The sequence below is a fragment of the Panthera tigris genome, chromosome F3 (genome assembly GCF_018350195.1).
Source record: "Panthera tigris isolate Pti1 chromosome F3, P.tigris_Pti1_mat1.1, whole genome shotgun sequence".
NCBI classification, from domain to species: domain Eukaryota; kingdom Metazoa; phylum Chordata; class Mammalia; order Carnivora; family Felidae; genus Panthera; species Panthera tigris.
This window is the reverse complement of record NC_056678.1, coordinates 7,974,639-8,002,461: the sequence shown is the minus strand read 5'-3', so window position 1 is coordinate 8,002,461 and position 27,823 is coordinate 7,974,639. Positions and strand designations below refer to the sequence as shown.

General features: G+C 39.3%; 1 protein-coding gene across 3 annotated transcripts in view; it reads right to left on the bottom strand.

Annotated features, from left to right (window-relative positions):
* PLD5 (phospholipase D family member 5) overlaps positions 1-27,823 on the bottom strand; it is a 339,966-nt gene that overhangs the window by 103,940 nt on the left and 208,203 nt on the right. For all 3 annotated transcript variants that reach the window (XM_015535224.2, XM_042976136.1, XM_042976135.1), the window contains one exon: positions 5,521-5,648. In XM_015535224.2, coding sequence (XP_015390710.1) covers positions 5,521-5,648 — 128 coding nt within the window. The remainder of the gene's footprint in view (positions 1-5,520; positions 5,649-27,823) is intronic.

Genomic DNA, 27,823 nt, shown 5'->3' with positions numbered 1-27,823 from the left:
GAGAATGAGTTTTCATAAATATAATTTATTTTTTATTTCTTAAAATTAAAAAAAAAAGGTTTATTTATTTTTGAGAGAGACAGAGAGAACACAAGTGGGGGAGGAGCAGAGAGAGAGGGAAATAGAGGATCCGAAGCAGGCTCCACGCTGACAACATTGACCCTGATGTGGCGCTTCAACTCACCAACTGAGATCATGACCTGAGCTGAAGTAGGACGCTCAACCAACTGAGCCACCCAGGTGCTCCATGCAGTTTATTTTTTAAAATTATTAGCAGTGAGGGGTGCTTTAATGGCACAGTGGGTTAAGCGTCTGACTTTGGCTCAAGTCACAATCTCACGGTTCATGATTCAAGCCCCACGTCGGGCTCTGTGCTGACAGCTCAGAGCCTGGAGCCTGCTTTGGGTTCTGTGTCTCCCCCTCTCCCTGCTCCTCACCAGCTTGTGTTCTCTCTCTCTCAAAAATAAATAAGTAAACTTAAAAAAAAGTTTAAAATTATTAGCAGTGAAAGAAGAGTGAGGAGTTTGGAGAAAGACTGCCTGGATAGGAATTCTAGCCTTACTACCTCCTGGAAGGTGACCTTGGGTAAGTCACTTAATTGCGCCTCACTTTCTGCCTTTCTAAAATAAAGCCATGATGGTATTATTTACAATAAAGGGTGATCGTGAGAATTAAGTAAATTCGTACTTTTTCAATCCTGAAAGAAGGCTTAGTACAGAGAAAGCCCTCAATACAATGAAGCTTTGATTTTTAGTATTATTATTTCTCCTACTTGCCATACATTGAAGGTAATAATTAGTAACAATAATCTGATTGCACTAGAAAACTTCACAAAATATAAAGCTGATGAAAGAGGTTGAATTTGACGCTTGGAAAATGCATTCTAATTCTTCATGTAATTGTTAGCCTCACACACAACTTTGTTCAAAGGAAAATCTGCTCTCACGTACGGGTCCTGCTGAGCAGTGTTTTATGCCACACTGAGGCAGACCAAGAAAAATCCCACGCAGCCAAGCACAGTTGAAAGGAAACGTAACTTAAGGTAGATGATTAAGCGTAATAATGGGATCCCAAATACTGAGTGCTATGGGGAGGGGGGGACAAGGTAGGAAACAGCACTTTTGTGGAAGCGCAGAGAGGCAGAGGAAAGGAGGTGGGTGTTGAAAGAGAACCCTCGTAGCAGGTGACATAGATGCAGGGAAGCTGATGGGATGCTAACTGTTCTTGAAGAAGAGTTTTAAACCCTGTCCCCTCCCCAGCTACATCTCGTCTCCAACCTCATCCAAGAGTATAGTCTCTTCTGAGAGGAAAATGAGAAAGACTGTTAAAGGAGGAATGAGATTTATTTTAGTTTTTAAGAGTTTGGTTTAGCAAAAAATGACAACTTTGCATCGATTTCCACCTCAGTCCCAGATGGACTCTACCGACTTGACCATAAATCTAAAGAATAGGAGAGCCATCTCCAAATGCCTGATTCCTACACAGGTTAGAAAGTGTTTTACTATTTTACAGGAGAGAAGAGTCACAGAATAGCATCTGTTCTGTTTTTATTTTCCAATATTATCTTCATTTGGAAGATGGCCATGATAGCCACCCTTAAGTTGCTATGAGAACTGAAGAATCAGGTCTGAAGCTATTAGCACAGTGCCTAGCACATACATACTAGCCTTTCGTAAAAATTAACAAAGATTTCTTCCACTCACCTCCTCCCAATTCCCTGGCCTCGGTGGAGTTTAACCTGTTATTAAATTTACAACCAGCATAACAATGCAGATTTCTGCCAAAGCATGTGCCCTGAAAACACTGATGGCTTAAACATTTGCCATCAATGTATACATTTCACTCCAGCCTTTTCTCCAGCCTACTCAAGGGTGCTCTCCAAGGACTGTTTCCATGGACAGCTGGTGAATATGACACTTCATGTGCCCTCTCTTCATGGAGATGTTTGGAATTGTTAAAAAGGAAACCCAAAATGGAGTGACTTATGTTAAATCCCATATCTGCAAACCAAGATTTAATATCTAATTTAACTGCAGTTTCAACCACTCTGGAATGTAACATTTAACCAGCTAATATGGAATTACCTGGTCCGCACTAGTGAAATAATCCACCAGAGAGATCTCTCCTGTTACCCTTAGCGAGGTGACTTTGCTTGAAATAATTCATTCTTTGCTAATAATTACCTTCCCCCCTCCCTTTCTTCCTTTAAAAACTTTTCCCTTTCTACAGCCCGCAGAGCTCCTGTTTACTAATTCGTGAACGGTTGAATAAAGCCAATTTGATCCCTGAATTTACTCAGTTGAATTTTTGTTATTTAACAGAGTGCTGAGCACCTTTTCATAGTCCTCCTTTCTGTGAATTTATGATGGATCAAAAAATAAGTTGATTTTTTAACCTGTTATTTCACTTACTCCATACTTAAGATGCACCATGATATCCATTTAGGTTTTTAAAAGTAAACTCTGCTGGTATATCTGAGCTGGTCTCTTTGAAGGAGAGAAATCTCAGGAGTCCACTCTGTTTATTCTCCCTTTCATTACCTGGCTTATGAGCTGAGAACAAACAAGCTATGCGACAGGACAGGGTCGGAGGGACAGATCTGGAGGCCCAGCTCACACAACAGCATAATAGAGAGGTTGCAATTCTCCAGTTCCTACTGAGGACATTTAAGTGAATGGCAAAGAGTTGATTGCTCCTTAGCAAAGGTGCTTGACTAGTTGTGAAACAGAGCTGGGTCCTGGTATTGTCCCATGTTGTCCTCTGACTCATGGGCAAGTCTGGTCTTCTCCATACATGAAGGGAAACTATCACTTCACAACGTGTAAGCAAGCAGAGATCCCAAGATGGTTTCAAGTCTTCATTTGACTAATAGGAAATAACGTGCCACCCATCCTTCATCTGCATTTACCATGTTTTGTGGGGAAGACTTGCCATTTCACAGTGAGGATCCATTTCCAAATGAGTACACAGCAAGGGATGAACATTAAAAGGTCAGCCTACTTTCCTACAAAACACACAGCAAAAATCAGAGACGAAGGAGTAAGCCTCAAGCAGGGAAACCAACTCTTGACTATTCATGTCCATTTGCCTAATGAAAGAAGTAAAAGGAAACGAAGATAACTTGCTCAAACATTTGGAGAAAAATGTCATTAAACCTTAATAATTCAAACCCCAGTCAAAAGGAATTCACGGAACTTTAAACCTTTTCAACTAACATTGCTTAATGACAAAGGAAATACAATTTGGTGGTGGGGAAGTGCATTTAAAAAAAAAAGGCAAAATGATTCTCAAGTTAAAAACCACCTAGAAGAAGAATTTACATGTAATCAGTATTGTGATAGAGCCGATTTTACCTATTATAGGAGACCAAGCTGAAAATTTCTGGGCAAAAGATGCTTACTGATTAACAAAAGATGAATTCAGATATTTCTATAAATTAGACTATTTTTATCTAACTCCTCTGAATTCATGAGGCTTTAATATTGCTTTTGACTTACTTCTGGTTTCTGAGGTAAGCCAAAGTTGCTATAACCCATATTTTTTATATCTGTGTTTGAAGGGCTATCACACAGATACGTTAAATCAAAATTTATATTTTTCATTAGCAGAATTAATACTGAAAGGAATTGGCTTAAAAGATTTAGTACTGAAATTCAATTCAGGGCTCAGGTCTACTTATCTTTAAAATGGAGACAATAATAGTGTTTCCATCATAGGATCACTGTGAGGTTTAAAGTAAATAATTCATTTTCAGGGAGGGCAGGGTGGGAGGGAGGGCAGGGTGGGTGATGGGTATTGAGGAGGGCACCTTTTGGGATGAGCACTGGGTGTTGTATGGAAACCAATTTGACAGTAAATTTCATATATTAAAAAAATAATAATAATAAAATAAAAAAATAAAAAAGTAAAAAAAAAAAATAAAGTAAATAATTCATTTAAATGGTTTAGAACAGCACCTGGCATGCAATATAAGCAGTTATTATTGTCATGATTGTTCATGGATACTATTATTTTGCTCAGAATCATTTTTATATCAGTAGATAGCGCCTTCAAATTTCCTGAGCAAATATAAAATAAACCATGTTTTGTCAATCTTGGATGGTGTCTGCATCCTAAAACTGATCAGAAAATTTTCTTCCAGTGTTCCCTTCTTGCTGTGGGGAGACTGTATTATTAGAAACAACAGTGGTTTGGGGTGCCTGGGTGGTTCAGTTGGTCAAGTGTCCAACATTGGCTTAGATCATAATCTCACGGTTCGTGAGTTCGAGCTCTGCGTCAGGCTCTGTGCTGAGATCTCAGAGCCTAGAGCCTGCTTTGGATTCTGTGTCTCCCTCTCTCTCTGCCCCTCCCCTGCTCAGACTCTGTGTGTCTCTCTCTCTCAAAAAAGAAATAAAAAATTAAAAAATTAAAAAAAAGAAAGAAACAACAGTGGTTTGACCCTCAAGACTGGATTACTGACTATCCTTTAAATATAAAACTAGACAAAACAACCTTAGATAGATTGTACTTTGGCTCTATACTGTCTATTCCCTGGAGAGGGAAGTAAGTGGACTTCCACAAACTAGTATTTAGTTTGCCTGCTGTATATTTCTTTTACAGCTGCCACTGTTACCTGCCTGAACCAAAAGAAAGGAAGGTGTGGCATTTTAAGGACTAGAGGACAACAGTGGAAATCAGTGGGGGGGGGGGGGTGGGTGATTAAATCCCTGAATCCACCAGTACAAATATCAAGTTACCTTCTCTCAGATTTATCCTATGTGGTGATGTCTTTCTTTACAAGTTACGGCCTTGTGTCTATCTGTACATCCCTACATTCTTTCCCATAAGAAATGCAGTACAATTCACCTGGTAATTCCAGTGATCTGAATATTAAAAGAACTCAGCTAAAAGCACGTATGGGCCACTTAGCATGCATGGTTGACCAGCCAGTCTTCCTATGCACCCCAGGATGCAGAACTTCCCGCCATCAGTTGACTGGTGGGAAGAAGGTGATTTGCAATCCTCTGTGGATCGCGCTGGCACAAATAAATACCTGAACATTACAGATTTATCAAGTGAACCTTCAAGACATTTGAAGCGAATTATTCACAAAGAGGAAGATGACATCCTCATGTTAATATATTTATTAAAGGAATAACACAAAGGATTACTGTTCTCAAACATACTACCCTCCGCTCAAGTTATGTTTTCCTCTGTCTCACAGATTCTGTGACCCCATGCTGAACATTTAGGCCCGGATACCATAAATTACATGCCATCCTGCTCTCCAGAATCTGGAGGTAGCATCTGAATTACAAAAGCACAGACACAACGGTAGCATTTGGGGTGGATGATGCTGTCAAGGAAGGTGTCTCATTTTACATTAAACAGAGGCGAGCCTGTTAAAACTACACAGTTAAAAATTAAAAAATGCTGTAGGTTTTATTTCCCACAGACACACTATGGGTGACCAAGCGCTTTATGAAGCTGGCACCTCTGATGCCGAGGGAACTCAGAGTTCATGTGATGTGCAAGGATTACCTGCCCCAGTGACTGCCAGTCTAAGCCAGCACTGCCGATGTAAACATGTTGCTTGTCCACGATCCAGAAGGAAGACTGCAGCCGGCCCTTGTTGTAGGCGGTCATGTTCATGTAGGTCACCTCGGCTCCTGGGGAGATCAAGGACATCCTGGTCAGCCTCAGAGTCAAGGCCTTGAAGGTGCAATCAGACATCTACCAGCAGCAATACTCATGGTTTGCACTGATCACAAATGGCATTCGGGGAGGCCAAATATTTACATTAGCGTGGTGCACAGAAGACCCTCCAGGAGTTACTTTGTTCTCAAAAGAATCCAAAAGGAAAATCATAAGAATTACACCTGCACCTGGTCACAGGAGGCTCTAGTATCCACAAGAGACAAGAACTGTGGCTTCTCCAGTCGGATGTGATTCAAATCCCAGCTCCATCACTTACCACCCGGATGGTGAGATACGTGCACCAAACTTTTTTTCTTTTAGAGAAATTTTCATACAGATTTGCAATCAATAAAAGGGTCGCCCTGTTTCGTATTACAGCTCTCCTTCGCAAGACATTGTCTCTCTTATCCTTTCTATTCGTTATTTTCACCCTTGACCCCTCAATTGCTTTTGCTTCTTCATTATCCCTCTTCATGACTTAATCTGGATTTGGCCTCCTACTGGCCTTTCTTAATCTGATGGTTAATTTAAGCAACGATTATGTAAGCCTTACAAAAACGCAACCGTGAATGGTAAACTAGGTCACTCAAACTACTGTTAAAACCCAAAAACACATTTTAAGATCTAAATTTAGTTTTTTAAAAATGTCTTATTTATTTTTGAGAGAGACACACAGAGAGAGTGGGGGAGAGGCAGAGAGGGAGGGGGACAGAGTATCTGAAGCAGCATCCAGGCTCCGCACTGACAGCAGAGAGCCCGATGTGGGGCTTGAACTCACAAAATGTGAGATCATGACCTGAGCCGAAGTTGGACGCTCAACGAATGAACCACCCGGGTGCCCTTAAATTTCAGTAACTCTTTAATTTTTTTCAAGTTTATTTATTTATTTATTTATGAGAGAGAGAGAGAGAGAGAGAGACAGAGAGACAGAGAGAACAAGTAGGGGAGGGGCAGAGAGAGAGAGGGAGAGAGGGAATCCCAAGCAGGCTCCACACTGTCAGCTCGGAGCCCCATGTGGGTCTCGAACTCACAAACCATGAGATTATGACCTGAGATGAGACAAAGAGTTGGACGCTCAACCGGCTGAGCCACCTAGGCATCCCTTCAGTAACTGTCCTAAGCACGACGTGTCATAATTGTCATGCTGCTCCATATTGCTGCCTCAGGACTATGCATTTACAACTTCTCAAAACAAACATATAATCCACTGAATGCCATTGAGTCTATTTATTGATTTTTATTTCAGTAGAGTTGAAACATGAGTTTCAGGTATACAACACAGTGATTCGACAAGTCTCTACATTACACTGTGAGGCCCACAAGTGTAGCTACCAGCCGTCACCATGCAACACTATTAAAACACCACTGACTGTATTCCCTACACTGTGCCTTTTATTCCTGTGACTTCTTCATTCCCTAACTGGAAGCCTGAATGCAATTAAACTTAAATAAATTCTTCTAAATTTCCACTTCTTTAAAAGAACAGACCCATATGCGTATGTTCCATGAAGTAGCTATTTTGTTTTCAGACATTCAATATTAATGAAGAGGATGAATTCTTGGTGGCCTACTGGTCAGTGTCTTCATGAGCAGAGGAAGATGTAACACTGTAGGCATACGGATATATTCCAGGATATCAGAAAGGAGGAGTGGTTTATATATGAGCTTCACCTGTAACTCTTGGGAAAAGGTAAAGTGAGAACCTGGGCCCTGAGGCAGGATGTCGAGAGGGGCTATGGGGCTGGAGCAGGACCGGGGGGAGGCTAGCGTGAAGGCAGATTTCCTTGGCCTCCAGCCACCCTGGAATAGTCTCATCTAAGGAATGGTTACAGGCCCCAGAGGATGAACAGTTGGGTAGAGTGGGCTCTCAATGTCCAACGTGGGCGGTTGCCACAGTAATTCTGGAGAGACCCACATCTGCACAGATGGTGTGGTGCCCCAGTGTCCCCCAAAGACACAGCTGCCAGTGCTCCCAGGTGGATGAAGAGCAGCATGTGTCTTTGGGGAAGTGTCCCTTTCCTACGGCTGCCGTAACACAGTGAATGGGTTAAAACAACAGAAGTCTACTGTGTCTCAGTTCTGGAGATGGCAAGTCCAGAATCAAGGTGCCGGCAGGGGAGCCTGCAGGGGAGAGTCCCTCCTTGTCTCTTCCCACCTTCTGGGCAATGTCTGATGTTCCACCGAGGGCCCACCTCTGTTGTCACATGGGGTCTCCCCCTGTTTGTGTCTCATTTTCTCCTGTGCTCATAAGGACACGAGTCCTGTTGAATTAAGGGCCCACTTCACACAAGTGTGATCTCATCTTAACTAATTATATCCCCAAAACGCCTCTTTCCAAATAAAGTCACATTCTAAGGGGCCGAGCATTAGGTCTTCAACATGTCTTTTTTGGGGGGACACAAGTCATTCGACAACAGAGATCCAGGCCACTTTCCCCGGCCATGCCCTTCAACAGCACTAGATTGAGCAGCACTGAGGGAAGCATCTTCTCATCTCTGGAAGGAAGAGAATGAAGGTGGTCTTGGTGTTTGCCTCAGGTTTTATCTTCAACAGGTGTCTCCAGGCAGGCCTTCACCTGCCTTCTTATTCTGACCAGAAACAACTGTAACCCTCTGTGACCCCGGCTGGCTCTCACCTCCTGGCCTGGAACACCGTGCCTGAAATTTGACCCGCAGCCAATTGCTACTTTGCACTGCATTGTTTACTTTTTATTAGATCCCTATCTATTCTCACTCAGGTCTGCTGGAGCCCCAGCCCACTGGTCCATTTGAGGGAACACTGGGTGTATGGGAGGGGGCCATTGGGACCATCCCTTTTGACCTCTCGATGCCACAGTGCACGGCCACTGCCCTCAAAGGACTTCATTAATTTACTTGGTACTTTAGCCCAAGGACTGTGATTTCAGGACCGTGGGGCTTTTGCGATGCTCCAGCCAGAGCCTCCACAGTTCCTTATTGAGGCCTATAATTATTCTATAAAGGAACAGAAACTTTCCGTCAGCAAACCTTTACTGATATATACCAGGTACACCAGATATATACCACATATATATCTGATATATACACAGATAAATATCAGAAACCTGATATATACCAGATACTATGCTACGTGACAGTAGCAACACATGACCTAAAGTGGCTGAGTCAAGTCCAGGCCCACAAATAAAGTGTGATATTTAAAACAATTGGGATTGTTCACATAGCAAGGGGGCACCGAGTATCCGAAAGATCAGGAGGAGAGTCCCCATCGCTGTATCAGGGAACTCCAAGTGAAGGCCAAGGGCATGAATGGCTTCACAGTTGTGCTGGGGGCCATGGCCACATGTGCAAAAGCCCTGGTACCACGTACAGACGTCAAGCAACAAGTAGTAATAGTAACATCCATCCACTCAACACTACATGCACCCAGCACCAACACAGCTGGGCTACAGCAGCCCCGCAGGGGATGTTAGAGTTTCCCCATTTCAGAATACAACAAACAACTGCACGCGGTGTCCTAAATCAGCTGAAAAAATATTTGCCTGCATATAGTTTGTGGAATGTCACTTTCCCACTAATAATGATATGTCTGTTTGGGGCACCTGGGTGGATCAGTTGGTTAAGACTTCGGCTTAAGTCATGATCTTGTGGTTCATGAGTTTGAGCCCTGCGTCAGGCTCTGTACTGACAGCTCAGAGCCTGGAGTCTGCTTCAGATTCTGTGTCTCCCTCTCTCTCTGCCCCTCCCCTGATCGCTCTCTCTCTCAAAAACAAAACAAAACATTAAAACGTTATAAAAAGAATTATGTTTTTCTATCTATCCATCCTCCATCTATCTCTGAAGAAGACCTAAGCCTTTATCTTATTTTATACCTGACAGGTAAATAGTCATATCCAACATGTCCCTGTTTATTACAGGCATATTATTCAATATTTAGCTTAAAATAATTTATTTTACATGCACTTAGAAAATATCTTTGTTGACTGGTTACAGAGATTAGCCTCATCCTACTGTCTTTTTATATGTATTAGAAAGGTATGGTTAAAATCCAATGTTTTCTGGGGGCGCCTGAGTGGCTCAGTCAGTTAAGTGACTGACTTTGACTCAGGTCATGATCTTGCGGTTTGTGAGTTCGAGCCCCGCGTCGGACTCTGTGCTGACAGCTCAGAGCCTGGAGCTGCTTTGGATTCTGTGTCTCCCTCTCTCTCTGTCCCTCCCCTGCTCACGTTCTGTCTCTCAATAACAAATAACGTTAAAAAATTCAAAATCCAATGTTTTCTGACTATAAAACATATTTAATCACAAAAGTCGTTAACGCATCACTTAGTGCAGTATTATGTACAGAAGCTAAATTCAAGTTCATTTTCTAGTGTTATGCTAGAATTTGAATTGGCAAAGATGGTCCATACATTTTTGTGTATTTAAATTTTAATGTTTAAAGTTTAAAAATGTTCATATTTTTATATTTTATAAAACACAAAATTTGTAATACTTAATATTTAAAAATATTATACTTTAAAGAACAAACAATTCTAAAATCTGTATGGAACCACAAAGGCCCCGAATAGTCAAAGTAATATTGAAGAAGAAAAACAAAGCGGGAGGCATCATAATCCCAGACTTTAGCCTCTACTACAAAGCTGTAATCATCAAGACAGCATGGTATTGGCACAAAAACAGACACATAGACCGATGGAATAGAATAGAGACTCCACAATTGGACCCACAAAAGTATGGCCAACTCATCTTTGACAAAGCAGGAAAGAATATCCAATGGAAAAAAGACAGTCTCTTTAACAAATGGTGCTGGGAGAACTGGACAGCAACATGCAGAAGAATGAAACTAGACCACTTTCTTACACCATTCACCAAGATAAACTCAACATGGATGAAAACCTGAATGTGAGACAGGAAACCATCAAAACCCTAGAGAAGAAAGCAGGAAAAAACCTCTCTCACCTCAGCCACAGCAATTTCTTACTCAACACATCTCCAAAGTCAAGGGAATTAAAAGCAAAAATGAACTATTGGGACCTCATCAAGATACAAAGCTTCTGCACTGCAAAGGAAACAACAAAACTAAAAGGCAACCAACAGAATGGGAGAAGATACTTGCAAATAACATATTGGATAAAGGGTCTGTATCCAAAGAAGTTGCCAAACTCAACACCCAAAACAAAATAATCCAGTGAAGAAATGGACAGAAGACATGAATAGACACTTTTCCAAAGAAGACGTCCAGATGGCCAACAGACACATTGAAACAATGCTCAGTGTCACTCATCATCAGGGAAATACAAACAAAGCCACACTGAAATACCACCTTACACTGGTCAAAGTGGCTGAAATGAACAAATCAGGAAACTACAGATGTTGGCGAGGATGTGGAGAAATGGGAACCCTGTTGCACTGTTGGTGGGAATGCAAACTGGTGCAGCCACTCTGGAAAACAGGGTGGAGGTACCTCAAAAATTAAAAATAGAGCTACCCTATGATCCAGCAATAGCACTAGTAGGAATTTACCCAAGGGATACAGGAGTGGTGATTCATAGGGGCACATATACCCCAATGTTTATAGCAGTGCTTTCAACAATAGTCATATTATGGAAAGAGCCTAAATGTCCATCAACTGATGAATGCATAAAGAAGATGTGGTTTATATGTAAAATGGAATACTACTTGGCAATGAGAAAGAATGAAATCAACAGCAATGTGGGTGGAACTGGAAGGTATCATGCTGAATAAAAATAAGTCAGTCAGAGAAGGACAGTTATCATATGTTTTCACTCATATGTGGATCTTGAGACACTTAACAGGAGACCATGGGGAAAGGGAAGGGAAAAAAAAATAGTTACAAACAGAGAGGGAGGGAAGCAAACCACAAGAGACTCTTAAATGCAGAGAACAAACTGAGGGTTTATGGGGGAATGGGGGAGAGGGGGAAATGGGTGATGGGTATTGAGGAGGACACTTGTTGGGATGAGCACTGGGTGGTGTATGTAAGCAATTACCATGGGAATCTACCCCCAAAAGCAAGAGCACACTTTACACACTGTATGTTAGCCAATTTGACAATAAATTATATTAAAAAAGTAAAAATTAAAAAAATTAAATAAAAACATTAGACTTTAAGATTACAAAATATCTTTAAAAGCTGGCTTGATTCAAGTAAATAGTTCTTTCAACAGCCTTGAAAATATAATGAGTTAAGTTTGATTAACCAATTTTTGCTTTCCTAGATTTCTTTTTTAAATGGAAAACTATTCTTTCAGCCCATGACCCACTGTGCAGAGGCCCCAGGATGTCAATGAGATGCTCATCACAGCAACCTTGCACACTGGGACAGCTGGCTGGTGGCTTCGAGGTGGAGGGGGCGGGAGGTGTCTGAATCTCTGGAGTCTGATCCTATCTCAGCTGGATCATTTGTTTAAGTAATGGTTAATAGGAGTTATTGGCAATTCCAAACAGTGTTTCTAGATGCCCAAAGTGATAAATCAAGAATATGAACTTGTTTTTATAGTTGCTTATAAAATACCTTCACGGTGTCTAAGAAGTCTAATTAAGTCTTTAAAAAGCTACAACATGCTACCATGGTGCTCACTGCTCAGGGCCTAATTGGCCACAGTGATCAAGATAAAGTGGTGTGTTACATCCTTTTTGGAAAGTAAAAACATTGAAAAATCAGGAAATCCCAAACTGTTAATTACAACTGCCTTGAGTTTTAACAGAGATGCTCTATTGAACAGTTTTACCAAAATTGTTATTCTTATGGTATTAAGCAGATAATCCTCCATTTTATTTTGTGGATAATTTCAATGAAGATAATATGCCACAGAAACTTATTAATAGAGAAAATGAAAACAGTGGCTAAAAAGTTATTTATTAATTAAAAATTATTTAAAGGAAAAACTATACTCTCACAATGAATTGGAAGGTTACTACCTTGGAGAATCAAGTTGACTGCATATCCATACACTTAAAAATGTGTGGATTCTCCAAAGCCTTCCTTGGAGAAGACTTGACGGCATTCAGTTTGCTTACCATAGATCTGTTCCATACCCCGTTCTGTGGAATTTATAACTATTTCACCTACAGCCTTGTTCATTTCCAGAGACCCTGATGTTTGCTTCATTGTCAGATTTCAGAGAAGCTCCTTGTTCCTCATGTGTGAAGCATCTGTGGATGACAGCATATGAGTGGACCTCAGGGCCACCCCTACCTTCTTGTGACGCAGACCCATGGGGGCCACCATTCCAACAGTGCCTATGATGTGATTTTGAGGACAGGTCTACGTTTGTAGTTCTGCTTCTTTATCATCAACTCAAAAATCTTTATACTCCTATTTTGATCAGAAACAGGTTCACAAATAATATTAGACATTTGTTGAAGAGTAGTTAATTCGTCATCTCAGAATACCCATCCCAATCTAAAATTACTAAAGAAAGCTCCAGGAATGTGTTGTTGTCTCTAGAGTGATATAAAGCTAGTGCTCTCAAAACAGAATGTTAGAGTTTATGGAGAGGTTTAGCCTTGGGATGTTCACATATCCTTACACATAAGAAAGAGAACTCAAGGGGAAAATGAGCAGCTTTAGAAGGCATATGGTTGAAGAATTTAATTTTTAATTCTAGTGTAGATAAGGAGAGTTACCTATGCTTAAAAAATTTGTATAATCTAGATGTATCTCCTATGTATCTAGTGGCTTTCTCTCTTTTGGTCTCTCTCATGGAAGGGAAACAAAATCTTCACAGGATATTTTTGTTAGTTGATGTTAGATGTAGTTGAGATGTGCATCATTTCTTCCCAGCCAGTACTCTCTTTATATTTTTTTAATGTTTTTTTTTTTTATTTTTGAGAGAGCTCATGAGTGGGGGAGGGACAAAGATGGGGGGAGACAGAAGATCCAAAGTGGGCTCTGCATTGACAGCAGTGAGTCCAATGTGGGGCTTGAACTGATGAATCGTGAGATCATGGCCTGAGCCGAAGTCAGACACCCAACCGACTAAGCCACCTAGACGCCCCAGTGCCCTCTTAGAGTGCCAGATGCACCAGTGTGATGCCTAATAAGACAGTCAAGGCACCATGTGAGCCTATCTAGTCTCTATCTGGCCACAGATAATTAGACCAAGTGTAAGCACCTGACCTATGCCGAGTCAGTATGATTTTCTCAATATTGAGTCACAAAGTAAGTTAATTAAAAGAAGCTGTGCTGGAGAGTCACGCACAGATGGAAGTTGCTCTGTCCAAGTTCACATAAATGAGGAAGAGGAGAAGGCAAGCCTCAGGGAGAGAGCAAGAGATATATATGGAGAAGAATGGAAAAGACAACATCCCCCCAAGAGAAGGAAGTGAAAGTGAGACTGTGGGGGAGGAAAGAACGTGGTAGTCCCACTGCCAAACCCAGCATCACTTCTAACCTTGAGCTCTTCTAGATCCTTAGAATAAATTCCTTGTTATTTACACTGGTTTTAGAGGGGTTCTGTTTCTCTACTAACTTACTCTTGCAAGTTATGTACTTATAAGTTATGCAGTACTTAATTATTCTTGTAAGATTGTACTTTATTTTGTGCACACATTAATTCCAGAAGTCCAGCACCCTTGAAATGTGTATTTTTAATATTTGACTAAAATATTCAGTTCTGGCCTAACAGCCATGCAATTTTGAGCAAGTTCCAGTTGCCCAAATTGCATGATTAAGTGTTTCAAATTTTGAAGATTTAAAATTTTTATTTTATTTAAAATTTTATTGAAATTATTAAATTATTAAAATTTTACTTAAAATAAACATCCTGTCAAAATATTCATCATAATGACACAATAGAAAATATGCCAGTGCACCGTGGTTAAGAAGTGAAAAATAAAGTTCCACATTCTCCATGAATCATTGGAATGAAGATCACACAGAATCTATCTCCAAGTTTATTTCCAGAAAATCAACTGTTGCAAGATTATCAGCAGCTTTAGTAAATCTTACAACATTTATACATTCAAGAGAATATATGTAGCTTGTGGGTAAACTATGAAGCACCATCTACAAATGGACACCTGTGAACTTTCCACTTTACTAAAAACTAGAACCTTACCATTCTGATTAAAGTCAGTACTTCCAGGGCACCTGGGTGACTCAGTGGGTTAAGCGTCTGACTCTTGATTTCAGCTCAGGTCATAATCTCACTGTTCAGGAGTTCGAGCCCCACATTGGGCTCTGAGCTGACAGTGAGAAGCCTGCTTAGGATTCTCCCTCTCTCTGCCCCTTCCGCATACTTTCTCAAAATAAATAAATAAACTTAAAAAGAAAAAAAGACAGAACTTTCCAATCAAAGGTGATTCTGTCCCCCTATCCTCAGAAACGTAGCAATATCTGGAGGCATTTTGGGTTGTCACAACTGGCAAGAGAAGGGCTATCAGCATCCAGTGAGTAGAGTTCAGGGATGCTGAACATCCTGTAACACACAGGGCAAACCTGCAAACGTCAAGAGTCCCAAGGGTGAGAAATCTGGCATTAACGTTTGTGTATTTACACTTGATCTGACATCCCTGCCACTTTCCTCCAAATCAACAACTATCCTGAAGTTATTAGTATTTACCACTGTCTTGTCCTTAAATATTTCATCATACGTATATGTATCCTTAATAGCATTATAAAAAATGTGTTTATCACCAGCTGTGAGACACATTATTAATGAGCCTCAAGTGTGTATCAAAAGGAAGTGCATTAGTTATCAATAATTATAGATTTCTGGAAAGGTTTTCAGATGCATCCTGAAAGCAAATTTTGCAGCAGAAATTTGTCTTATTGATCAAGCACTTCTTCTGAATATATTAATTTGTGTGAGCAATGAAAAGGTCAGAGCTAGCCCATTTTGGGGGACTTTAATAAAACCAGCAACATTTTGAAATCCATTCGGCTTAAAGGCTAAAGGGAACACCACAGGGTAAAAATCAGCTGTCATGACATCTCTGCTTTCAAATCATTCAGTGAGTGATATTCAGAAAAATTTTAAGATAACCAGTTGTAGAAAAAGTGAGTCTTCAATGCATGTTTCAGGCTTAGTTTTAACATCTCTATTCAAATATTGTCAAAACCACATTGTGGAATTTTTCATGGGTTGCCTTTGATGCTTTGCTTTTTAGGCCACAGGTCTGGAGCTCACAGGGGAGTTTCTACATGTTGTGTCTTCCCTCCTTATATTCTTCATACAGTTAGACTATTCTTCTTCTAAGGAATTCAGTTCTAAGGAATTACCTTACAGTCCAACAGGCAAGCTATTTATAGGAATGGTTGACTTAAGGAATCATTAGGCTTAAAATTAAAAAAAAAATGCTTAAAAATAAAGCTTGCTTAAATTATAGTTTCTCAATTATGCATTAAAAAATAGAAAAATTCCACACTGAAAACAGAAAAGCAAAGGCATGATCTACAGTGGTCATCAGTTATCCTAAACCATGATAAGGTCTAGAGGCTGATGTCCAGAGCAAATGCTTAAGGCTTCCTCTCTCTTGCCCCTCCATGCTGAGGTCACATGACTATTTACACAGACACCAACATGGAAATCGGGGAATGAGGGCCACTACTGAGGCTTCTGTTTCGGTACCAGTGTTCACTGGAAGGAGGAGGCCTGTCAGAGTCTGGTGCTGTTGTGATGTTAGGGAGTATGGGAACCTGGGAGCTTTGGAGAAGGTTTGCTTCATCTGGGCAAAGCCCAAATCATTCTGTTTACCTTACCTTACTGTTTCCATAGTGACAGAAGACTCCAGAGAGCCCAATCTGTTAGGCTTCTGGGTACCAGCCTGCTTATGTGGAACATAAGCACTTCATCTAACACAAATTGATAGTTTAAAGGAGACATGTCAAGAAGAAAAAGCATATGGCTACCACTGAGGGCAATCAAATGGAAGAAACAGGAATTCTTAAGGACATTTGAGAAGATATTTCAAAAGAATAATCTAAGAACAAAAAAAATGTTCTTCAAAAGATCCAAAATACGAATTTCATGAAGGCAATGTAATATAGGATTGGCAAAGCTGGAAACTGAAATAGTGATCTAGAAGTTCAAATGCTGTAATTGACAACACAGAATGAATCTAAAGAAATTGAAATGATCATCGAAAAGTTGATGCATGAAGGATATATTGTGGGAACTGATATTTCAAAATCTCAAAGGGTGAAAAAGGGATGTCTCTGAAAGTAGAAAAAAAAGCATGATAAATGTGAGCAAAAAATGTATGAAGTTAGAGGATTTACTTAAGATATTCAAAATCCAATTATGAGAGTTCCAGAGGGAACCAAAATCAGACAGGAAGAAATTACAAAATAGATTACGAAGCAAAATTTCTTATTGTATTTTATTTATTTTTAAAGGGCATACATTTCTAAATGATGAAAGTCTATCAGTCTCTGGGAAAACCATAAAAAAGTCTCAAACACACATCAAAATTTTTCAGAACATTGGAAATAAATAAGATCCTAAAAGCTTTCAGAGAAAGCGAATTTATAGAAATGATAACATACAAAGATTAGTAAATATGATTTATACCAGATATTTTAACAGTAACAATGAAGGCTAGGAAATAGTTTGAAGGGAGATAAATTTGTATACCTAACAAAGACTGGAGAATGGCCTCCACCATCATGATGCAAAAAAAAAAAAAAAAAAAAAAGGAAAGGAAATGTAGAAGATGAGGGAGGGATCCACAAAGGGTATCTCCAAGAAATAGTAAATAAAATGGGCAGAGTCCTGATGTGTCAGACTGTGGTAAGGTGATATGTTAAAGCATTTTAAGATGATTTAATATGAGGTACACAGAACCATGAACTAAAATGAAAAAAAAAAATGGCTGCACAAGAGGAAATGTGATCACTGTATATAGCTCAGTTGTTAATAATATTTCAGTATAAACAGTAAATATTGATTTAACAGCAACAACAGCCATGATGACAAAAGATGACAGACTTCTACTGGGAGGCTCAGGAGACAGGAAGCACCTGCTTGTGCTGGGGATGGGCCGGCAGAGAGGGGAAGGAGTGACAGGAGACAGGTAATGTATTCCATATTCCACAACAGTAATTAAACAGGTCATATTTGAAACAAAACATCAAGAAATAGAAATATGAATAGGTTACATTAAAAAAAAGTAATACTAGACAATACAGATAAAAGTAGTAAAGATAGCTTCTGGGAAGAAAGAATTGGAAGTAGGTTGACATAGCTCAGGGTGAGGCTTTCTTTATTGCATGCATTGTTGTTGTTTTTTATTTTATATTTCCCTGTATTACCTTGATCAATAATAAATTAAAAGGATATATAGATGGGGAAAAAAGTACATCAATATAATATGAACTATTTGCCGAATGCCAAACTAGTTTTATTTTACTGGTGAAATTATAAAGCTATTTCCATTATAATTAGAAACAGACAGTAATCATTCACTATTATGTAATGATTAAAAAAAAATACATTAAAAATGAAAAAAAAAACCTGTAATAAAACAGAAGAGATAAAATTCTTTTTGCTGATGGTTTGAATGTTATGTCTGAAGAACCCAACAGAGTATAGCAAAAACCTTTTTGAATTAAAAAAATGATGAGGTTTCTTGATAAAAGATAAATAAAAATAAGTAACTTTTCCTGCAATATCAATAATCAGTTAGAAATTGGAATTTTAAAAATCCATTTACATTATCAAAAGGTATAAATACAATAAAAATTATAAAATCTTACTGAAGAATTTCAGTATTTGTATTTATATTCTCTGTATTTACAAATACAGAGCAACAGAAAGTATTCCAAGGAGTGTGTGTGTGTGTGTGTGTGTGTGTGTACGCACATGTGTGTATGTGTGTGAGAGAGAATATATGGAAGACTTTTCACTCTATTGTTAAAGAGACTGATTTCTGGAGTGAAAACTGGGACATTATTAATTTTATGTTTATACTTCTCTGATTTTCTGATTTTTAAAAAGTGAACATGTTATTTTTATACTCACAAATATAAAAATACCTTTCTAAATTACCAAAACAATGATAAGTAGCATTCTCTCTATAGCCCCACATGAATACCATCAATGTTTTATATATGTTTTTACTACAATGTTCTCCCTTTGGGGAAGTGCCCTGCCTCTTCCTGCCACTCCGCAGCCCAGACTCCATCCATCCCCCTGAAACTGGATTGAGATCTCTTTCTCTTCTAAAGCCTGCTAACATGAACATTCAAGTTAATATAAATATTTTCTTATTGTTGTCAGGTTATCATTATGTTTTGCCAAAGTACAAATTCTCCAGGAAATGATCAATTTTAAAAATATTATTTATAAATTGAAGGGATATCTAGATAGATAGATACAGATACAGATACAGATCCAGATACAGATATAGACATAGATAATTTGGGATGGTATGTATCTTGAGGGGAAAATATAAATCAAGAACATAAAATATATATCGCCATTATGTTTTCTTTCCATACTTGTATATATATAATTGAAAGGAAAAAGTCCTCAAGATTTTAATATTTTTTAAGGGCTCATTCAAGCTAGTTCAAGAAAAGATATGTCCTCAGCTCAGTCACTAAATGAAAAAAAAATGGTAATAATAAGTCACATGATTAGCAACAATGCTTCCTTGTGTTTGTATAGTACTTTACACATTAGCGCAAAGAATGATAGAGTTACAGAGAATTAGGTCACTCTCTAGCACAACACCATGAGGGTCATGACACAGGTAGAAGAGGCCAAAGAGACTGAGTCCCAGGAAAGTGAATGACTTGCCTGAGTGCGCTCAGCTGGGACACAAGCTCAGACTCAAGGTTTTTACTTCAAATTCAGGGCTCTCCCTGTCCTCCTGCTGAGAACAACACAACGGCCTGAATTATTCTAACACTGTAGAGGCATTACTCTTGCAAATGGCAATGCTTGACATGAGTCTATCAGAGAGAAGCCTGACTTCTAATGAGGTCCCTACTCAGGTTTCTTCCTAAAGAAAAACTAGAAGGGGAAAAGAAAATGAAAATGGAGAGTGGGAGTTGCTTAATTTTATTTGTTTCATTCTAGAAAGTAGCACAGTGCTGGGCACGGTTTAGGGGTTCAATAAACATGGGAAAATGACTGAAGAAATAAGTGAGTGAATGTGTTTGCAAGCACCTGTCACATTAAAGCCCCCTCCCCCAGTTACTGATGGAAGGGAATCCACTGGGATTTCCAGTGCAAATTCTGAGCAAACATAGTAGGTAGTAAAGAACCTAGCAATATGAAAGAAATATGCTAGAAACACATTTTTGTAAGTAGGAGACATGGTTATAGGAAACTTAAAATTTTTTTTTTAATGTTTATTTATTTTTGAGACAGAGAGAGAGCATGAATGGGGGAGGGTGAGACAGAGGGAGACACAGAATCTGAAACAGGCTCCAGGCTCTGAGCTCTCAGCACAGAGCCCCACGCAGGGCTTGAACTCACGGACCGCGAGATCATGACCTGAGCTGAAGTCGGCCGCTTAACCGAGCCACCCAGGCGCCCCTTAAAAATTTTTTTAATGTTTATTTTTTTTTTTGGGGGGGGGGGAAACAGAGTGTGAGAGGGGGAGGGGCAGAGAGAGGGGGAGACACAGAATCCGAAGCAGGCTCCAGGCTCTGAGCTGTCAGCACGGAGCCCTATGTGGGGCTCGAACCCATGAACCATGAGATCATGATCTGAGCTGAAGTCCCTTAACCTACTGAGCCACCCAGGTGCCCCATAGGAAACTTTTATAGTTATATGGAACTTTGGTTCCATTCCAAGTCAAATTCAAAATGAAGGAAAACTGAGGCATTTATACACACTTACTGACATGACTTAAACAAAACTCCCCGCACTTCAGTTGTTTCTTCCTTAGAGAACCAATGGTTTCAACATTTATTTTTCCTCTTCTAGAGAAAAAAAATTACAATGCTGTCTTCCATTCTCCATCACACAGTAGTTTCTTTATATCTCAAATTACCACAGATGTTAGAAGGGGGGAAGAAGAGAAAGTTTTGTTTTTTTTTAAATCAAGTTCTTATTTAAATTCTACTTAGATAACATACAGTGTAATATTCAGGAGTAGAATTTAGTGATTCATCACTTACAGAGAACACCCAGTGCTCATCATAACAAGTGCCCTCCTTAATACCCATCACCCATTTAATCCATTCCCTGCTGACTTCTCCTCAATGAATCTTAAATTTGTTCTCTAGATTTAAGAGTGTCTTACTGTTTTCCACATGCTCTTTAGTTCCTTCCCCTGTGTTTACCTGTTTTGTTTCTTGAATTCCACACATAATTGCAATCATTTGGTATTTGTCTTTCTCTGGCAGATTTCACTTGGCGTAATATACTCTAGCTCCATCCACATCATTGCAAATGGCAAGATTTTATTTTTTCTGATGGCTGAGTAATATTCCATTGTGTGTGTATGTATTTATGTGTATTATACACACACATACTTATATACTTTTTTACTTCAAATTTATACACACACACACACACACACACACATCTTCTTTACCAATTCATCAGTCGATGGACACTTGTTTCTTTCTATAATCTGGCTATTGTTGATAATGCTGCTATAAACATCAGGGTACATGTGCCACTTTGCATCAGTATTTTTGTATCCTTTGGGTAAATACCTAGTAGTGCAATTGCTGGGTCATAGGGCAGTTCTATTTTTAACTTTTTGAGGAAATTCCATACTGTTTTCCAGAGCGGCTGCACCAGTTTGCATTCCCACCAGTAATGTAAGGGGGCTCCCCTTTTTCCACATCCTCACTGAAATCTGTTGTTTCCTGTGATGTTAATGTTAGCCACTCTGCCAGGTGTGATGTGGTATCTCATCATGGTTTTTTATTTGTATTTCTCGGATTATGAGTGATGCTGAGCATCTTTCCACATGCCTATTAGCCATTTGGATGTCTTCTTTGGAAAAATGTCTATTCATTCATGTCTTGTGCCCATTTCTTAACTGCATTATTTGTTTTGGGGGTGTTGTTTGATAAGTTCTTGATAGATTTTGGATACTAACCCTTTATCAGATTAAGTCATTTGCAAATATCTTCTCTCATGCCATAGATTGCCTTTTAGTTTTGTTGATTGTTTCCTTCACTGTGCAGAAGTTATCTTCGTAAAATCTCAATGGTTCATTTTTGCTTTTATTTCCCTAGCCTTCAGAGATGTGTCTAGTAATAAGTTGCTAGAGCCAAGGTCAAAGAGGTTGTTATCTATGTTCTTCTCTAAGCTTTTGATGGTTTTCTACCTCACATTTAGGTCTTTCATCCATTTTGGATTTATTTTTGTATATAGTATAAGGAAGTGGTCCAGTTTCATTCTTCTGCATGTTGCTGTCCAGTTTTCCCAACACCATTTGTTGAAGAGACTGTCTTTTTTCCATTGGTTATTCTCTCCTGCTTTGTTGAAAATGCGTTGAACATATAGCTGTGGGTCTATTTCTGGGTTTTCCATTCTTTTCCATTGGTCTATGTGTCTGTTTTTGTGCCAGTACCATACTGTCTTGATGACTACAGCTTTGTAATATGGCTTGAAGTCTGGAATTGTGATGCTGCCAGCTTTGTTTTTCTTTTTCAGTCTTGCTTTGTCTATTCAAAGTCTTTTGTGGTTCCATCCAAATTTTAGGATAGTTTGTTCTAGCTCTGTGAAAAATGCTAGTAGTATTTTGATAGGGATTGCACTGAAAGTGTAGACTGCTTTGAGTAGTACAGACATTTTAACAATGTTTGTTCTTCCTATCCATGAGCATGGAATGTTTTTTCATTTCTTTGTGTCCTCAATTTCTTTCTTAAGTGTTCTGTAGTTTTCAGAGTACATATCTTTTACCTCTTTGGTTAGGTTTATTACTAGGTATCTTATGGTTTTTAATGTAATTGTAAATGGGATTGATTCCTTGATTTCTCTTTCTGGTGCTTGATTATTGGTATATAGAAATGCAACAGATTTCTGTACATTGATTTTATATCCTGAGACTTTGTTGCATTCATATATTATTTCTAGCAATTTTTTGGTGGTGTCTTTCAGGTTTTCTACATACAGTATCATGTCATCTACAAATAGCGAAAAGGTGACTTCTTCCTTGCTGATTTGGATGCCATTTCTTTCTTTTTGTTGTCTGATTGCTGAGACTAGGACTTCTAGTACTATGTTAAATAACAGGGGTGAGAGTGGACATCCCTCTCTTGTTCCAAACCACAGAGGAAACGTTCTCTATTTTTTCCCCATTGAGGACGACATTAGCTGTGGGTCTTTCACATATGGCCTTTATGATGTTGAGATATGTTCCATGTATCCCTACATAGTTGAGGATTCTTATAAAAAATGGATGCTGTACTTTGTCAAGTGCTTTTTGTGCTTCTATTGACAGGATCATATGGTTCTTAGCCCTTATTAATGCAGTGCATTGCATTTGATTTGCAAATATTGAACCAATCCTGAAGTCCGGGAATAAATCCCACTTGGTCGTGGTGAATAATTATTTTAATGTACTGTTGGATTTGATTTGCTAATATCTTGAGAATTTTTGCATCTGTGTTCATCAGGGATATTGGTCTGTAATTCTTATTTCTAGTAGTGTATTTATCTGGTTTGGGTATCAGGGTAATGCTGGCCTCATAGAATGAGTTTGGAAATTTTCCTTCCATTTCTATTTTTGGGAACAGTTTAAAAATAATAGGTATTAACTCTCTTTAATTTGGTAGAAATTCCCCCGGGAAGCCATTTACCCCTTGAGTTTTGTTTGTTGAGGGATTTTGATTACTAATTCAATCTCTTCACTGGTTATGGGTCTGTTCAAATTTTCTACATCTTCCTATTTCAGTTTTGGTAGTTTATACGTTTTTAGGAATTTACCCATTCTTCTAGATTGTCCACTTTTTTCACATATAATTTTTCATAGTATTCTCTCACAATTGTTTGTATTTATGTGTGTTGGTTATGATTACTCCTCTTTCATTTGTGATTTTATTTATTTGGGTCCTTCCTCTTACCTTTTTGATAAGTCTGGCTGGGGTTATCAATTGTATTAATTCTTTCAAAGAACGAGCTTCTAGTTTCATTGGTCTGTTTTACTGTTTTTTTCAGTTTGTTTCTATATCATTTATTTCTGCTCTAATATTTATTATTTCCCTTCTGCTGGCTTTAGGCTTTTTTTTTTTTTTTTTTTTTTTTTTTGCTATTCCTTTTCTAGCTCCTTTAGGTATAAGATTAAGTTGTGTATTTGAGACTTTTCTTGCTTTTGAGGTAGCTCTGTATTGCTGTATACTTCCCTCTTATGACCATTTTTGCTGTATCACATAGGTTTTGGACTGTCATGTTTTCATTTTCATTTGCTTCCATGTATTTTTTAAATTTCTTCTTTGATTTGCTGCTTAAGCCACTCAGTCTTTAGTAGGATGTTCTTTAACCTCCATGTATTTGTGGCCTTTACAGATTTTTTCTTGTGGTTGACTTCAAGTTTCATAGCATTGTGGTCAGAAAATATGCACAGTATGATCTCGATCTTTTTGTATTTTTTGAGGCTTGATTTGTGATCCAGTATGTGATCTATTCTACAGAATGTACCATGTGCACTCGAGAAGAATGTGTATTCTGCTGCTTCAGGATGAAATGTTCTGAATGTATCTGTTAAGTCCATCTGCTCCAGTGTGTCATTCAAAGTCTTTGCTTCCTTATTGATTTTCTGCTTAGATCATCTGTCCATTGCTATAAGTGCAGTGTTAAAGTCCCCTAATATTATTGTATTATTATCAATGAGTTTCTCTATGTTTGTGATTAATTTGATTTATGTATTTGGGTGTTCCAGGCTGGGGGCACAAATTGTTAGATCTTCTTGAATAGACCCCTTAATTATGATATAGTGCCCTTCTTCATCTTTTGTTACAGTCTTTGGTTTAAAATCTAGTTTGTCTGATATAAGTATGGCTACTCCAGCTTTCTTTTAACATCCATTAGCATGATAAATGGTTCTCTATCCCCTTATTTTCAGTCTGTAGGTGTCTTTAGGTCTAAATTGAGTTTCTTGTCGGCAGAATAAAGATGGGCCTTGTTTTTTATTATCCATTCTGGTACCATATGTCTTTTTATTGGAGCATTTAGACTATTTACATTTAGAGCAATTATTGATAGATATGAATTTAGTGTCATTTTATTACCTGCAAAGTCAGTGTTTCTGGAGATTTTCTCAATTCCTTTCTAGTCTTTGTCACTTTTGGTTACTTTCTCACTCAAACATTCCCCTTTAATATTTCTTGCAGGGCTGGTTTAGTAATTACAAATTCCTTTAAGTTTTTGTTTGCCTGGCAAACGATCTCTTCTTCTATTCTGAATGACAGCCTTGCTGGATAAAGTATTCTTGGCTGCATACTTTTTCCCATTCAGTACACTGAATGCATCATACCACTCCCTTCTGGCCTGCCAAGTTTCTATGGATGAATCTGTTGCTAACCTTATATTTGTCTTCCTTTGTAGGTTAGGAATTTTTTTCCCCTTGCTGCTTTCAAGATTTTCTCACTATGTCTGTATTTTGCAAGTTTTACTACAATATGTCTCAGTGTTGGCCTGCTTTTGTTGATTTTGATGGGAATTCTCTGTGCCTCCTGGAATTGGATATCTGTTTCCTTTCACAGATCAGGAATATTTTCAGTTATAATTTGGTCAAATAAGCCTTCTGTCCCTTTTTCCCCTCTCTTCTTCTGGATTCCCATGATACTAATGCTATTACATTTTATGGAGTCTCTGAGTTCCCTATGTCTATATTTGTTATCCAATATTTTTCTTTCCCTCTTCTTTTCAGCTTCATTATTTTCCATAATTTTACCTTCTACATTACTCATTCATTCCTCTGATTCTTCCATCCTTGTGGTCATTACATCCAATCAGTTTTGCATCTCAGTTATAGCAATTTTTATTTCAGCCTACCTAGATTTTAGGTCTTTTATCTCTGCAGTGATGGACTTCCTGATGTCTTTTATCCTTTTCTTTATTTTTTTTATTTTTTATTTTTTTTTATCCTTTTCTTTAGCTCAGCTAGTATCCTTATGATTGTTGTTTTCAATTCTGACTCAGGCATATTACTTGTATCTGTTTCAGTTAGATCCCTGCCCCATGACCTTTTCTTGTTCTTTGTTTTGGGATGAATTCCTCCATCCTGGCATTTTGTCTAAGTCCCTGTCTCCTGTGTGTTAGGAAAGCCTGTTATATTTCTTGCTCCTGAGAGTAATGGCTATTTTAAGAAGAGGCCATATACTGACCAGGGCCTGGCACTTCAGGAAGTGTTTTTGGTGTATGCAGTGTGCACTCTGCTGCTGTGTTTTAGCTGCTTTTCCTCTCGGGTCAGTCCTCTGCAGGGTTTCACCTTGTCTGCAGTGGGTAGTGTTTGGACCTTTCCAGTGTGTGGCAAGTTTTAACTAGGTGTGTTTTGGTCTGCTTGTTAAAAGAGGCTGGGTCCAGTTTCCACTAGAATTGAAGCTTTGCAGCACTCTCTGGTCAGTATACTTGAGGGGTGCAGCGGCGGGTCTGTGCTGGTCCCATTGCTCTGGTTCTCAGGCACACTTGCCCTATGAAAAAAGCACCTGCAGAGTGCAAGGAGGCAGGGCTTAGTGTACATGGCTCAAGCCTCCACTGTGGGCACTGCGCTGCTCACTAAAGTCTATCCATACTGATAGCGGTGGGGGATAGTATCAGCTGGCTCTCTATCCCCGGGAGAAGGAAGTTCCTGCCCAGTGCTATTCAGAAAGCCTTTACAGCAGAGTGAACGGTCTCACCTCATGTGTCCCAGGCATCACTCAGATTGCCACCTTCACCCTGTGTCTGAGCCTTCTGACCACCCAGTGGTGGAGTGCTCCTGTTTTTTGCTGTTTTTTTTTTTTTTTTTTTTTTTTTTTTTTTATCTCAGGAATGCCAGCTGGGTTTCAAAACTCCAAATTTTAAGGATCTGGCATGGCACAGATGCGCACTGACCTCTGAGGAGGGCCTCGCTCTGCCATGGTTGGTGCCAGTTTGTCCCAGAAGGGCAGTCACATGAACATGCACGGACTTGGAGTTTATGGTAAAGCACAGAAAAAAGCTGGCATCCAGGTTAGCTGCCTTTAGATGGTGTCTCTGCCCCTATGCTAATGCATGGGGCATCTCAATGGTGCCCACTAGTCAGCTCTTTTGTCACCTGAGAGGCAGTGCCACCTCTCCCAAATGCACTGGGAACTGCCTCTCCCAGTGCTACCCAGGGGATTCTCAGACCATGTTCTCTGCTCCCAGGCCTCTGCCCTCCTCCACAGGAGCACCACTATGCCCATCAGCCTCCACCTGGCCATGGCACAGACTTCTAAACTTCAGACTTTGAGCTCTTCTACTTGTAAAAGCTTGTGATAATCAGTCCCTCTCATTTTTCCTGTCAATGGTTTTGGGGAAGTGTTTTTCTTGTGCAGTCCCCTGTGCGCTGCTCATTCTTGCGCGCGCTCTCTCTCTCTTCTCTCTGTGGTCAGAGCTCCTTCCTCTGCAGCACTGGTGATTCTTTTCTCCCCTCAGTCATGTTTCTGCCCCTCCTAACTTCCCTCTAGTTGGGCAATTTGTTCTCTCAGTCCTCAGAGTTATTTCTTGGGTATTTAGAATGATTTGGTATTTATCTAACTGTGTTCGAGGGACAAGGCAAACATAGGGTCCTCCTGCTACTCTGCCAACTTAACCAACCCAGGGAGAGTTTATTTGAATGCACACTGTAGGCAACCTTACATTCAACATAAGAGGGTTCCAGAAGTTCACCTCTCTAGACACCCTAGCATCTGATGGGCTCTAACTCCTCCTCTGCTTAGTTCCTTTTCAGCCTCCAGTTCCAATAAACCTAACCAGAGATGGGACAGGGCTCGGAGGTGGCAGGGAAAGGAAGGCTCTGGAAGAAAAATTCCATAAAAGACACTGCTAGTTAGTCCCCAGTGTAGACTAGAGTGGTTCAAACCCTGCTTCTGCCACTTATTAGCTGAGTGTCCTTGGGAAAATCATGCAGCTTCTTGTACACAGTCTGCTTTTCCGTAAAATAGGGATGAAATTAAAGACCGGGGTTGTTTTGAGCTCTGAACCAGTGAAAAGTTTGAGGCACCTGCATCAGCGAAGTGCCTGGAAATGTGAATCTCTGTGCCTTTGGAACTGTTCCTCACAAGA